This window comes from Callorhinus ursinus, unplaced genomic scaffold (genome assembly GCF_003265705.2).
Source record: "Callorhinus ursinus isolate GAN/ISIS: 27379988/994484 unplaced genomic scaffold, GSC_fseal_2.0 scaffold10, whole genome shotgun sequence".
Taxonomy (NCBI): domain Eukaryota; kingdom Metazoa; phylum Chordata; class Mammalia; order Carnivora; family Otariidae; genus Callorhinus; species Callorhinus ursinus.
In genome coordinates, this window is record NW_027397072.1 from 24,467,801 (window position 1) to 24,482,799 (window position 14,999).

General features: G+C 46.3%; 1 protein-coding gene across 1 annotated transcript in view; it reads right to left on the reverse strand.

Moving 5' to 3' along the window:
• Window positions 1–14,999, reverse strand: part of ALK (ALK receptor tyrosine kinase) — a 678,620-nt gene that overhangs the window by 458,695 nt on the left and 204,926 nt on the right. Inside the window, exon 3 of the mRNA XM_025867990.2 lies at window positions 4,713–4,877. Within this exon, the coding sequence (XP_025723775.1) occupies window positions 4,713–4,877 (165 nt within the window). The remainder of the gene's footprint in view (window positions 1–4,712; window positions 4,878–14,999) is intronic.

Sequence of the window (14,999 nt, forward strand, 5' to 3'; positions counted from 1 at the left end):
AATAAAAAATTATTTAAAAAATCAATTTATGTTATTTTAAGCCACCCAGTGTGTGTTTATTTGTTACAGCAGCTACAAAAAACTAATGCACAAGGGTACAACAGAAAGGGACCGAAAGGCTGAATGGACCCCACTTTGGCATTACAGTACCCTTGTCATCTGTGGCCGCATCATTAGCCATTCCAGAACTCTAGGACAGTGCTTCTCAGCCTTTTGAAAACCAAGCCTTCTTCTTCTTCTTCTTCTTCTTCTTCTTCTTCTTCTTTTTTGTGCCAGTATAGTTAACATACAGCGTTCCATTAGTTTCAGGTGTACTATATAGTGATTCAGCACCTTCCATATCAGACCCCATGCTCATCACAGCAAGTGCCCTCCTTCACCCCCGTCACCTGTTTCACCCATCCCGCCACCCACCTCCCCTCTAGTAACCATCAGTTTGTTCTCTATAGTTAAGAGTCTGTTTCTTGGTTTGTTTCTCTCTCTCTCTTTTTTTCTTAAATTCCACATATGAGTAAAATCATATGGCTAGAGAGTATAATGGTAAGCCAAATAAGTCAGTTAGAGAAAGACAAAAACTGAACCAAACGAAGATTTGAGAATCAGTTCTCTGGAAGAGAGCTGAGCTGATACAGGAAAGGGGTCAGCCTCTCCCAGCTGACTCTCCTCCCATTCTTCCTGGGTATGCATACGGCTAGGGGGGTGTGGAGGGGTTTGGGGGTGAAGCTGCTAATCTGTTTTCCATTTGAGAGCTAGGGTTCATGCTGGAGACTAAGATCTTGTCTTGCTGGAAAAGAAAAATGTGACTACATACCAAAAGACCAACTGAAAGTAATTTTTCCTGGGGTCTAATGGAGGGACCTATACTCATATCAGTCTCAAAAACATGCCCCTGGCACTTCTTAAAAAGTCATAGAATGCCTCAACCTGATGATTCCTCAAGATTTTATTAATTTATAATATTGTGTTCCATCAAGATCATCACTTTTTATTATCTTGCTGCTCTGAATTGTATCTTCCTTATTATTCTCAGCTACAGGGGCTATAAATTAAAATCATTCAGAATTTATACTCTTACAGTTCATTATCTGTGATTGGTATTATCTCACTGCCTTTTTCTGGTCTTTCTATATCCCCTGACAAGAAATATTGCAGTGGAGTCTAAATACCATCCAACCAATAAATGCTGAGTTTTAAGAAATCCCTATTGACTGCACTGCCCTAAAGGGCACCCATCACTCCTTCTTATCTCCACCACCAGCACCCTTTCTGCCAAAATGACAGAGAAAGTGACATTCCAAAGAGTTGGCCATTAGGACTGAGATGTAGGCCCTTGCTTTGCCGCCGTGCAAATTGGGCATGTCATTTTCTCTCCCTTCACCTTCCACCTCTCTCCCTGATGGTCAAGAAACACTAAGATACATCAGCTTGCTTCATGAGGAGCAACGCTACTTCAGGGAACGGGTAGTGATATAATTAGCTGAAGCAAACAGCAATGAGCAGCCCATTACTAGAGGTTCTGAGCACCTATCAGTGACATTCTAGAAGTGTCCCTATGAAGGCTGGGAGGCTACTCCCTTGTTTTTGAGACTGATATGAGTATAGGTCCCTCCATTAGACCCCAGGAAAAATCAACACCAGTTTCTGACAGGGGTGAGATTCTCTCAGGTTGTGTTTGGATGTGTTTGTTCACTAAAGAACTTGATGAAGTGGACTGGTGTATCGGCAGTGGCTTTGGTCGTGGCTCTTCACATCATCATTCTTAGTGATGCATGCTACCATGCTAGGAAGACTGTTTTTCAGACAGATGGAAGCGGGCAGGACTCACTAAAACATGACTATTCCAATCCTGACTGATTTAACTAATGGGAAAAGGTCTGTATTCAGTGCAGGTACTGGCCCTTGGGACCCAGCTATAAAAACTAAAGACACTGATACATTTCCACACTTGGGAACATTGAGGAATGAGTGTTTATTTTTTAATTCCTTCCTGTTCTTCTTTTTGTTTTTCTCCTAGTACTCGGGGTATTGTGCAGATGCCAGAGATCACAAGAGAGCAGATCAAGGAGAAAGAGGTCAGAGAGTGGCAACGTGCAATCTTTTGGCGCTCTTCTAAAAATTGCTTAAAAACTTAAAAAGCACCAACTTTCAAATGTACTGAGTCTGACTCCTACAAAGTCTGAGAACAACTGCTACTTGTCCCTCTCTCCTGATCTCATTGGAACGTGCTCACGATTCGGTAGTCATCAAATAAAAAACTTACAAGGACCAAAAGTGCAGGTCTTGCCAGGACTGCTTCTAGAGGCTGGGGAGGAGGCTCTGGAGCCATCCTTAGGGATGGGTGAATGGGAGTAAGTCCGAAAGGGGGTCTGCATCAAGACTATAACAAACCTAGCTCTGCCTCAGAATCACCTGAGAAGCTTCTACAAACATTAAAAAAAAAAAAAAAAAAAAGGAGGGAGAGAGAGAGTCTCATGGAAATTAAAGCTCTGAAGAGATACTGGATTGCATCCACTCGCTGGACAAAAATGACCAAGTCTGACACTATCAGGGACAGGTGAGTATGTAAAGTCCTGGGGAGGAATACTGACACCTCACTAGTGGGGTATGATTTGGTACCACTACTTGGGAAAACAGGTCAGCACTGTCTATCGGAATGGAAGCTGCACCCCATGTCCCAGCGATTCCGCTCCTCCTCTCTGCTCTAGGGAAACTCTTGGGCACGCACATGTGCCAAGAGGCGTGTGCAAAAATGCTCACAGGAGTGCTGCTGTTAATAGCAAAACCACAGAAACAACTTAAATGTCTAAGGACAGTAGAAGAGAGAAATTGTGGTACTTTCATGCAGTGATTGAAAACCAAAAGAACCAAGGCTATGAGCATCAAAATGGACAAATCACAAAACAGCAACGTTATCTCATTTATGTAATAGGTTACAAACCTAATCGATACGTTGTTTGGGGCTACATGCATAAGTGATTAGGCCATAAGGAAAAGTAAATGAAGGATGAACACAAAATAGCAGAGTGGTTACCTCTGAGGGAAGGGAGAGATTCTGGCTCTAGAAGGGTGAAAGAAGAGGCTGTAAATGGACTGACAATATTCAAATTCTTACACCTGGTGCTGAGAGCACAGTGTTGATTTCACTGTGATCGTCCATCCATGCACACATGTTCTACTTTGTTGCACATGCTAGATTTTATAATAAAATTTAAAAAACATACAGATTTCCAGGGTTCATCTCAGATCCTTCGAATCAGAATTGCAGATTGTGGGGTCTAGGCAGTACTTTGTATAAGTTCTCCGAAGATTCAGATGCACTATAGGGTTAAGAGCCACTCACCTACACACAACAACCATGACCCCTACCTTGGGCAATATGCATCAGCATCCAGGTGAAAGCAGCTTAAAATATAAATCAAGGTCAAGCAATTTGAAAAGAGTCATAAAAACAGAAAAAAAGGTCAGCCTGGGAGAATGTGTAGAAAGGAAAAGCGTCTCCCAGTTCAGGGTTTGAGGCTGCTATAGCAGCCTGAGGGCATCAGCTATTTCCATGCCACTTCCAAACTCCCCCAGAACTTAATTGAGCTCTGTCCCCATTAGATTCACAGTAGCATGAGCCTGAGATCATTGCCCCTTAGACCCGGGCCCAGGGCAGGCTCTCGCAGTAGCTTTAGCTGCAAAGACAGAAACACGATGTGGTAGAAAGTGTCCTTGCCTAGCACTCATCACCGGACATCCAGACCTGGACCAGCATGGACCAGCTGTGTGATCTTTAGCAAGTCACTTCCCCTTTCTGAGCCCCCGCCTTCTCATCTGGCCTGCCTCTCTCACAACACTGGAATCAAATGAGACAGTGGAGGTGGAAGGGCTTTGCAAAATGAAAGTATGACTCTGAATGTTCTGTAAGTCCATCACCGCACCAGTGGTTATTTCTTCCTATGAATCAGAAACGTAGGCTGTCGATTCTGGATAAGTAGAGTTTCCTGGGTCCAAGGAATGTGGAGCTCTAAGATTTGCCAAAGTGAGACCTGAAGGTGGGACTAGGGCTTAGTGTCTCCACCTCTATCTCTAAAAACTCAGCAAATACTTAACAAGTACCCACAACTTACCCCGTCCTAACTTCTCCCATCCCTAATAATTCAGAAAGCGATGTTCATTAATAGCTCAGAACTACTGGAAGCAACTTGCAAAACTACAACACAGCCTGAATATTCATTAATGGCTTTGAAATTAACAGTTAACCCAGTTACACCATACCTTCCGAATTAGAAATGCCAGATGTAGCAAGTAAAAAGGGAGGACCCTCAGTTACATTTGAATTTTTTAATATAATTAGAAATTGGAACAATTTTTAAAGTCTAAGTATGCCCCAACGATTTCATGAGATATACTAAGAAACCATTCATTGTTCACCAGTCACTCAAATTTAACTGGGTGTCCTGGCAACTCTATTCCTCCACAGACAAACAGATCAGCACTTTCTCCTACATCTGCGTGAAAAAGAGTTATAAAATCCTATTTCCTTCTCTTGGTGAGAGAGTAAAAGGTCGACTTGATCCTTGAATCCTATGGACGGCACAGGTATTAGAAGCAGGTTTCAAAGGAAACAGGTGAGAGCAGAGCCAGGGAAGCCTCATACCTGGAAACAGAAATGGGCATCCAAGCCCCATCCTGGCCCGGCCGGGACACTCTGCGGTGGCCCCTACACTTACCTCGGGGCATCTCCTTGGAGTGCTCTGTCTCGGGCCCATCCAACAGGTCCATCTGGGAGGCCTCCTCAGAGGGGACGCGGCGCCAGGACCAGCTCTGGTTGCCAAGCTCGTGAAGGGGCGGGGAGTACTCCAGCTCGCAGGGGAAGTCGAAGCTGCACTCTAGACCTGCAAGGACAGCCAGCAGTCAGTAGGGCAAACTGTCTCCCCAAGGAGACCTTCCAGCCCCCACCACCCCTCCGCTCCAGGAAGGAGGCCTTTATCTCATCCACAGCCCTCACTCCATCTGGGGCGTCCGGCGGTCAGGTTCACAGCCGGCTTGGCTCCGTATGGCTAAAAAGGGTACCGAGAGAGGGGGGTGGGGAAAGGAGTTCCTTGTATAATTCAGGTTAAGGGAGGTATCTCCAGAGAAGACAGGTGAAAAAAGAGCTAACAGGTGGCACTTGGAGAAGCTCTGCATCATGGAATGTTGCCTGGTGACATGAGAGGGTCTGAGGCCACATGGCTGGATGCTGGCTTTGCAACCAGGTAGGTCTGCCTCTAAGTCTGGGTTGAGCAAATCACAGCCTGTGTGGTCTCAAATTTCCTCACCTGTACATTGGGGATGATAACACCTACCTCTAGAGATCACTGTACGAGCTAGTAGGATAATGTGCTTTCTGTATACATGAGCCTGTCTACAGTAGATGCTCAGGAAAAATCCTGGCCAGGTTCTGCCCTACCTGAGAAGAGAAGGCCAAAGGGAACAAAGGCCTTACTCACAGCCCTGGCTGCCAGCCAACCATCTACACTTCGGCCCCCTCCACACAAGATGACCAAGGCTAGGACAGCTAGTCCGGGCTCACTGTCTCTTGGGGAAGGGTGGGCAAGGTCACTGGGTTAAGGGGGGGGGGCAGGAAAAGGCTGTGCCCTGGGACTTTTTATGACCTTTGACTTGGGCTACTTGTGTCCAAACCATTCCACGTTTGCCCTAATTTTAAGATACCCTCACCTTCTCCTTCCCCTTCCTCAATGTGCATTACCCAAAGTGGCTGAAGTGCTTTGTACCCCATAGGGGCCCAAAGCTCACTGATGGGTAAGTGAAATGTGTGCCAAAGTGCAAGTTATTCATCTACATTTTACTTCATTTTTTTCCCCTCAGCCATGGGGATGTGACGAAAAGGGGAATGTGATACGAAGGACAGACCACTGGACTAGCAGATGGGGACTTTGGCTGGTGTCCAGGCTCGGACAGTCTCTTCTCATATGTGGCACTTGGTGCCCTCAGCTGCGAAACAGGGGTTTAGACCAGGTGACGGGGAAAATAAATGCCCAGTGAGGCCCGGGTTCCAACTCCAGCTCTGCCGCCGATGTGCTGGTTCCCTTGAACAAGACGCTTAACCTCTCTGGGCCTCAAGTTCCTCAATTACAAAATGAGACCTAGACTAGATGTTTTCTAAAGCTCTTTCCTGATTTGACTTCTTAAAGATTCCTCAGTCCTTGTTCTCAGAAGGGTTATAGCAAATTTGATAAATCAGTCTGTGGGGTGGTGCTAATGGGTGCTAACTCCCAATTATCATTTTGCATTTTAACAGCTGCTTCTGACCTCCAAGATGAGCCGGCTGTTTAGAATTTCTGAACACAGAGGAGAAGTGGGGTCAATTCTAGTGCAGGCAGCCGGCCGTCACTGGGTGGTCCCTTAGTCACACACATAGTCAGCTAAGCCCTGCCCCAGAGTGGGAGTAAAATAATTCCCATTGACACTAGCCAAACTCAGTTTAGGTGGTGGTGGTGGGGAGTGAATCCTTCAATTACACTTCTATTAAGTATCTTTCTGCTTCTCAGCCCGTAGAGGTTTAGGAACCAGCTGCTTTCCATGAGCCGCCATCTTTCTGGTCCTAAGGTTAATACCACTTGCCCTTTCACAATGCAGACAATTCACCTTTCTAATGGCAAGCTGAAATGGGCAGAGCTAGCCCTGTTTGAGTTGACGTGCCACTTGCTGCCTACATATTTTATCAGCTTTGAAGACTTTCTACCTTCCCCTGGGGGCTGAGCTGCTGCTATGTCCATGAATTGTAGGCTGCCTTACTCTTCCAAGACTTACTTGCCAGCCACCTGGTTTTGATTGCAGAATGCAAGGAGAAAACTGATCCAACATTTTGTACTTTGTAGCACAACAATTATAATGAAAAGTGTAGCCACTAACCTTGGCTCTTCTGAAGAGGGTCAAAAGGATCCATCCATATTAGCTAATGATCAAGTCAAAAGATTGGAGAGAAAGGTATTGGCCATCCCCATTCCACACTGACAAAGGTGACTTTCCCAAAGCTTCCACATCTATGGCCCATCCTCTATCTTGATTTTTCTCCTCCAATTAAAGTCACCCTATCTCTATTTGGGACAGAGGTGTGGCATGCAAGGTCAGACACTGTCTGGTGCATATTAGATGAACAGACCACAGAAACCCAGCATCAAGCATCATCCATTCTGGGATCTTTGACTCTGAACAGTTGGAGAACTGGCCGTGTTTAGACCAAACCCTGCCTAGTGACACAAGCTAGACACATGCTCCAATTATCAAACAGGTTCATTTTGAAATTCTGGCTCTGAGGCAGCCTCCCTTTAGCTGTCAAAGCCACACTCTTTGGTTTTAAATAGAAAGGAAGTTAACATTACTGTTCATTGTGGGTGAAACTGAATTGGGCTTTCCTATATTCCAATTTAATTTCCCATAATTAATTTCCTGCACTAGCCCCAGTGCCTTTCAAGAAATAACACCTGGGACTTGTCATCTCTAAAACCACCAGGTTAAGGATCATGTTCCTCAGGGCCTGTTCTGAAGTTGGAGACCTAGGATGCTTCCTGCGTCTTTCTCCATAACCGTCCTCTAACCCACGCCTCGTAGGATAAGGACTACCGAATCGGTTTTACAGACAGGACTCAGAGGGATCCAGGGTGTCAGTGAAGGGGTCAGCCTTAAGCAATCCAACAGCAGAACCAGGTCCCCACCCAAGGGAAGGCATGGGGACTTACATTCACCAGGTCCCAGCTGTCTCCAGAGACTGTGAGGTGTTCTTCTTATGTCACTACATTTAATCTACAGAAGCACACTGAAAAGTAGGTGACGGCTTCTCTCTACAGATGAGGAAATAGAGGCTCAGAAAGTTTACTCTATTTGCCCAAAGATCAAAGGATCAGCCTAAGGCAGAACAGAATGTGACCCAAAGCTGGTTAATGATGAAGATCCAGGCATTTTTCATCACACCTCCACAGTTTCAAAATCTCAATCCAGGGCCAACCAAGTAAATTAAATAATATATGAGACACCTGTGAAGTGTTACATTTTAGTTATCATTAGACCCAAAGTCTACAGCCTCTTCATATCTGCAACAGCTTGTCCTCTACCCTAAGGCAACAGATCTAGATTTCCTCTCTGTCAGGCCTATTTGGCAAAGCGACCATGACCTTCAAAAAAATCCAGAGATCCCAACCTTATTTTACCTATCAGGACCCGGGAGAGTCTAACCATTGAAAAATAGCAATGAGAAAAAGACATACTTTCCAGAACCTGCTGATCACATAGTGGAATGAGCAATGAAAAACAATGAGGAAAAACAGTAATGAGAAAAGACATACCTTCCAGAACCTGATCATTGCTACCCACTTTCTAGTTACTTGGATCATGAAAGAAGCTTAAGGTAATGGAATCTTCTGTAAACAGTTTTCCTGCTGAGAGGGGTATCAAGAGCTGTGGAGGTACAGCAGTGAGGATGGTTCCAGGCTTGGTCTTGCACATAGCAGCTGAGAGACCCCAGCAAGTCTGCTTGCCTCTCCATGCCTAGTTTTCTGCATTTGAAGAAAATGAAAGAAATATATCTTCTATTCTGCCCTCCGTCTCTGAAGGTCGGTGATTCTACAGGGCAAATACAATCAAACCTACAGACCATCAGTCATTTTCACTCTGCCTACCTCTGAATGGGAGTTCGCTGTCACCCCTAGAAGCAGATTCCCCATGAAGTGAGACAAAAGTGCATCACACTCCATGGGGACTCAGGTTACCTCAAGATCCTCAAAGAATTAAGATGAAAAGCTCAGGTAAGACTCTTCCTGGATGAGTAAGTGTGAATGTATGTGTGTATTCGTGAATTTTTGTCAGTTTGTACCTATTTTCTGAAACCTTCCAGGGTATGAGTCACATTTCAAAAACTGAATTCATTAACAGTTAGCTTTAAGGCACTGTTCTAGTCTAAAAGGCAGCCATTCCGAAGAATGTTACAGAAACAGATCAGAAAACCCTGTGATGGCCCTGCCTGGAGGGATGCCCAGTTCCCTTATCAAATGCCCTTGGCTGCAGAGGAGTTGGCCATGACCACACACTGAGTCTGAGGGGGGACGTCTAGTCTCTAGGAATGTGTGAGACCACCCAAGCAGTCATGCTAAGGCTGGCACCAAGGAAGCCACCTCGGCTAATCAGCAGAGATGGGGGTCTTCCCAGGCTGAGCTGCATGAAGGAGATGCCATGGAAGTTCCAGGCACCGTCTACAACGCCACGTAAAGGTGACAGGGAGACATGACGTCCTTTGGACACTCAGGTCTTCCCTTGGGTAGGCTTAGAAAATCCAACAGTCCTCCTTTGTAGACTGATCCAGACTTACCTCAGGCTCCAAAAAACTCCTTTGGATCAAGGCCTTTTGTGCCTCCTTGACCCTGACCCTGGAAACCCAGAGATCTCCCACTAGTTTCCTCAGTCACCTCAAGTCAGTTTCAAGTGAGGGGACCAGCAGCCTCTAGTTCTTTAGATTTTCTTTCCAAGGCTGGCTGGTATCCAGGATCCTTACAAGCTGCTGTCCTGGGGCAGATGCACAGGAACCCACTGGCTGATGTCTCTCAGGGTCAGCCCGCCATGAGGTTTAGAAACAAACATTGCAGAGTGAAGAGCAGAGTCATAAAAAAGAGAAGAACGCCATGTTTATCAATCCTATGATACCTCACCCTTCTTTCCTTTTTTCTCTTATTATGAGTGTTTCAGAAACAAGCCTGGGGTCAGACGACTTATGTTCTTGGCTGTGGTAGCACTGGGTATGCATTTATAGAGGATCCTTGAGGGGAGGACCTCCGTGAAGGCCCATGGGAAGTATTTTCATAATTTACAATATTTACTGAGGGCTTTCTGTGTTCAGACACAGTTTGTCAGGCCCCTTACATTGTTATCTTATTTGATCCCTATGAAGTAGGCAGGATTCTTACCCTTACTTAACAGATTTAGAAGACCCTGGGCTTAGAGCAGTGAAGTTACGGCTAAGTTAGATATGAAGTGACTGAGTGGGCTTTCACTGACCTGCTTCCTTCCTGGGACCCTGAGACTTTGATGTCAGTATCTCACAAACAGGGAACTATGGACTAAAAAGGCAGCAGAAATAGCTGCCCTCATTCAGAGCCACGGATACCAGTAAGGGTCAAGACCTGCAGTGAGGCAGGTCAGGAACTAGACCCATGGCGAGACAAGCAGGGCCAAGCTAGAGGCAGGACATGACCTGGAGCATCTGAGCTGCCCGTGAAGGAGTTGGAACTGGGATGCCCTGAGTGAGGACTGAGTCAGACTTCATATCTCTAAGATCCAAGCCTTAACCCCCGTGGGTGTGTTGACTCAGGAAGCCAAGGCTACACATGCAATAAGGACTGGGGTTCAAACTTCCCATCTAGGTTTCCTAACATCTTCTGGAATATTGGCTGTGTTTCTTGGATAGGGCTAGGGGTCACAGTTGAGGGAGCTGAGGGTGGGATGGGCAAGGTTTCTATGGCCATCAGGGGCCCATGAGAGAGTTTACCCAACTGGATACTCAGCCATAGAATCTGCATCTAAAAGCAAATCATCAGGTTGGCTGCTAGTTTAAAATATGGCAACATGACTGTGATTTTGTCTTGGGGGGTTATTTTTCTGTTTGACTGCCAGGATGCACGATAGCCTTGATGTTGGACCTAACATTCCTCACTTGTTGAATGGTGATCTTTGTGGTCCCACCCAGCCCTACAATCTTCTCCTATGTATCTACGCCCATAGATCTTATTCATTAAGTGACCTTAATATCATTAGGATTGTTTCTCAGGGACAGAGCACAAGATCTGAGATTTGACTCCAATTACACCACCTGCCAGATGTGCGGTACAGGGCACTCTCTCCCTCTCTCTGAGCCTCAGCCATCTCAGTGATCAGACTAACTTCCCAGAACTGCTGGAAGGACTCAATGAAGTGATGCAGGTGCCTGCAATGGAGAAATTCCCAACACACACTAGCTGATTCAGAATTTGCACCGCCATGCCCTTTCTGAACACAGTTTCTTGTTTACTATAAGAGATCATATTTATGTGAGCCATTTTGCCTGATGGCAGATGACCATTTCCTTGGTTTTATGTTGCCCCAGGTGAAGGTTGGCATGTCCACTGCTAGGTGATATTCACAGAGTTAAAGGCTATCAGGACTTGAAACGACATTTGAGGTCAACTGCTTCTCCCACTGGACAGGTGAAAAGGCCAACATTGAGGCAAGGGAAAAGACTACCCCAGGGTCATGCGGCTGGTCCAAGGGTCCTTCCCGCACACTGCGGCCCCCACTTCTCCTGGCTGGATGATACTTTTCGAGTATCATCCTCTCTGGATAGCACCAGGCTCGGGCCAGGCTCACTGTCAGACTTACTGAATCACCAGCCCTCACTTCCTCGGGCTTGGCTTACTGGCACGGTTAAGCAGTCTAGATTGCTCCAAGGATGGCACAGACAGATGACGGAGGAGTCCTGACGAGCCTGGTTTGTGTATTCAACAAAGAACCACATGAAGTATCATGTACATGTGACAATTCTCTTATAAGTGGCCTTTAGACGTCATATAATAGAGCTTCATGTTTGAAGCTACAGCTCATTTGATAGAGCTCCAGAAACCAACATTCTCAAAATACCGGCAGTCCTTAAGATTGTACACAGCTCAAGGGAACTCCCTTGGCTGCCACCAGTCTTGAGGCACAAGGTAGAGTCCTCTCCTTTTCTCAAGGAATTCTCCAAACTTCTCAATCATTGACCTTCTGGGTGATGAGGGACCTCTGGGACCATCTGACACGAAGAAACTGAGGTCCAGAGCTAGTACGGATAAAAGTGGGGGGGTTGCAAAATTGGTAGTAAAACCTGGTTCCTAACTGTATGATATTTATTATTACTATTCTCAGCTATAACAACAACAACAAAAAAACAAAATAATACCTTCAACAATTAGGAAAATTTTCAAAATTTTAGACTGTGGTTTTCTGGAATAAGCTAGCAAAAACATACATGGCTAGGTTTCAAATATCTTCCAGTGATTTGAAGGCTCAAATCTCTTCCAGTCAGGCTTTCTGGCTTCTCTCACCCTAGAGGTACTCTCCTGCCAACAAGCTATTTTTTTTTTTTTAAGATTTTATTTATTTATTTGACAGATAGAGAGAAAGAGTACAAGTAGGCACAGAGGCAGGCAGAGGGAGAGGGAGAAGCAGGCTTCCCGCTGAGCAGGGAGCCCGATGTGGGGCTCGATCCCAGGACCCTGGGATCATGACCTGAGCAGAAGGCAGATGCCTAACCGACTGAGCCACCCAGGCGCCCCCAACAAGCCGCTTTTTGGTGGTTGCTGGAAGCTCCCTGCCAGAGGGCAGGTCTGTCCATAGGCCAGAAGCTATGAGAAGAGCAAAGGGAGGAAAGGCAGGGGCCTAGGAGTCAAAGGGGAAGACCACTAGAGAATTCTTGGAAGTTTCCAAGTTCTGGGCTCATCAGCCTTATGCTTTCGGACAGTTCATTTAACCACCGAGTCTTGGTTTCCTTGTGTTTGAACATGAGAGATTTATCACAATAATGATGCTGATAAACATAATAATACCTGCAGCGATGATCAAATAAGGGAATGAGTGTGGGCATGTTTTCTTACCTAGGAAGGACTATACACGCATGTCTTTCCACCTTGGTCGTGCTGTGCCTCGGATTTACCCCCAGGAGCCTCAGAATGAGTTGGACTGACTGGATTTGGAGGACCCAGGGAGACACTGACTGGAACAGGTATCTTTCTACCTTGTTCTCTTTGACATCAAAACCTCAGGGGGCACCAGGCTGTCTGAGGAATACTTCGGTGCCTAGATGCTGCACGGGATCAGGCTGCTCAAGGTGAAAGCTTGGCTCTGTCACTTTACTCACTGCATGCCTGGGGGCAAGTTACTTACTCCCTCTGTGCCTCAATTCTTTCATCTGTCAAATGGGGATTAGAGCAGGGGCCACCTAGGGGAATGTGAGGAGGATTAAATGCAGTATGCATATCAAGCTCCCAGCAAGGCTGTGAGTGGCACACAGTTTATTGTTAAACTTGGCAGTCATTGCTGCTGCTGCCCTTCATGTGGCCCCAGGGGTCAGCCCTGGCAGAGGGGAACTGAACAGGTGCGTGCCCAGCATTGAAGGCAGGAAGCTTGGACTCTACCTAGCCTTGTGGAAACTCCTTATTCAGTCTTTGCATTTCGACCCGGTGATCTAATGTTCCTTTGGAAGTGAAGTCACACTAGACCTTGAGTAAGAAGAGCTGTTATGTAGACCCTGGCTCTGTGCTGTGACTTCAGGTAAATCATTTAACCTCCCAAGGCCGTGGTGTCCTCATGTGAAAAATGAAATGGTGGAATGAAATGATTCTCAGGTCTCTTCCATCTCTACCATTTTAAGACCAATTTCCCTTTTTGGGCAGATGGCCAAAACAAGCTGTCTAACTTGGCTCTAGCAGCTGGTCAGCAGAACCCCAAGAGTCCTGACTTTCAGCTCAGGCTTGGATGATTAGGGGCTTCTCCTCCCCCTTGCTGGGTTATCTCCTAAAGGGGCACTTAGCCCACCAGATACCTTTGATATTAATCTTCCAGCTGCCACCAACATCTGGTCACTTACTTCATCATAAGACTAAGTACCAAACCTAACCCCGGCCTGCCTCCCGCCCACAACTACTACTCATTTGTCATGGGGCCCCAGAACTGAAATCATTCACTTCCTTCCCACCAGTTCGCTCCCTAGAATGCATCTGGGAACCAATCACCCAATTCAAGACATCTGTTTAGTTCACTTATAATCAAGCGGCAGCAAAGAAGGGCCAAGTCTCCTTCAATCAATCAATTATACAAACACAGCCAGAAAAGAGGCTCAAAGAGGGTGTGTGTGCAAACATGCCCAGGATGGTGGGAGATAGGCACAGAAAGCTTAATTCTCATTTCTCTTATCTGTGGCCAAAGCAATGTTGTGGATGGAAGAAGCGGGACTCACTTCTTCATCCCAGAACAGAAAAGTGAAAATAATTAAAATCCCAGGCATTCTGAAGTTAACCAGCCCAGCCTCTTCATTTTACAGATGGCAAAACCAAGGCTCAGGAGGGTGATGTGACTTGGCCAAAGTAGCAGAGCCAAGGGTCTGGAGAAGTAAGAGAGCTGAGACCAGAACCCAGATTGGACTTCCAGTCCAGTTCTTTGCCTGTGATCTCCAGGAAGCGTTCATGTAGAACATGGAGTTTCAGACCCCACAGAACATGGTGAAAACCTTAGTAGTTTGTCCACTGCTCAGTATGACATCCATACAAATGGGATCATCCCTAAAACCTGAAGTTTGGAGGAGAGCTCTGAGCAATGTGGTATCCATGATAACCAGAGAAGGCTGATGGTCGTGGGGGCTCTCAACCTCAGAACATGCAAAGTGATCCTCCCCACTTACTCTTCTTATCTCTAATGGTGAGCATCTGCTGGGTGTTGGAGGTTACCGACCATGGGGTTCCTCCCTGATACCAATCTCAAAACACAGACTGAAACCAGGCTGCCCTAGCATGGACCCTGTGCCCTTCGGGGACTCCCCGTCCCGGGCGGGGAGATGGACTTCTCACACCTAACTCTCATAGCTGGCAGACATGTTGGAGACATGGCGGGGCCATGCGGACACAAAACAAGAGAGACTTTCTGCCTGGGAGGACCAGAGGCTCACAGAGGAGGTGATTTTAGGAGAATGAGAAGATTCTGACATGGTACAGGTTTAAGACAGAGAATGTGTGAAGAAAGGATGAAGGAGGGAGGTTATCCCAGGCAGGTGGGGAACTGGTAGTGCTTATTCTCGTGTAGTTGCGTGAATTTTGAAGCTGGGCTGCATAGGATTAAGTCCTAGCACGGAGAGCATCATGGTGAAACGTAAAGTGCTTTCTGGTTCCAGAGGGCAAAACTAGGGATTTAAGGAGTTTTCAGGAAACACTTTCTAGCAAAGTAGAGCCAGGCCACCAAAATGCAGG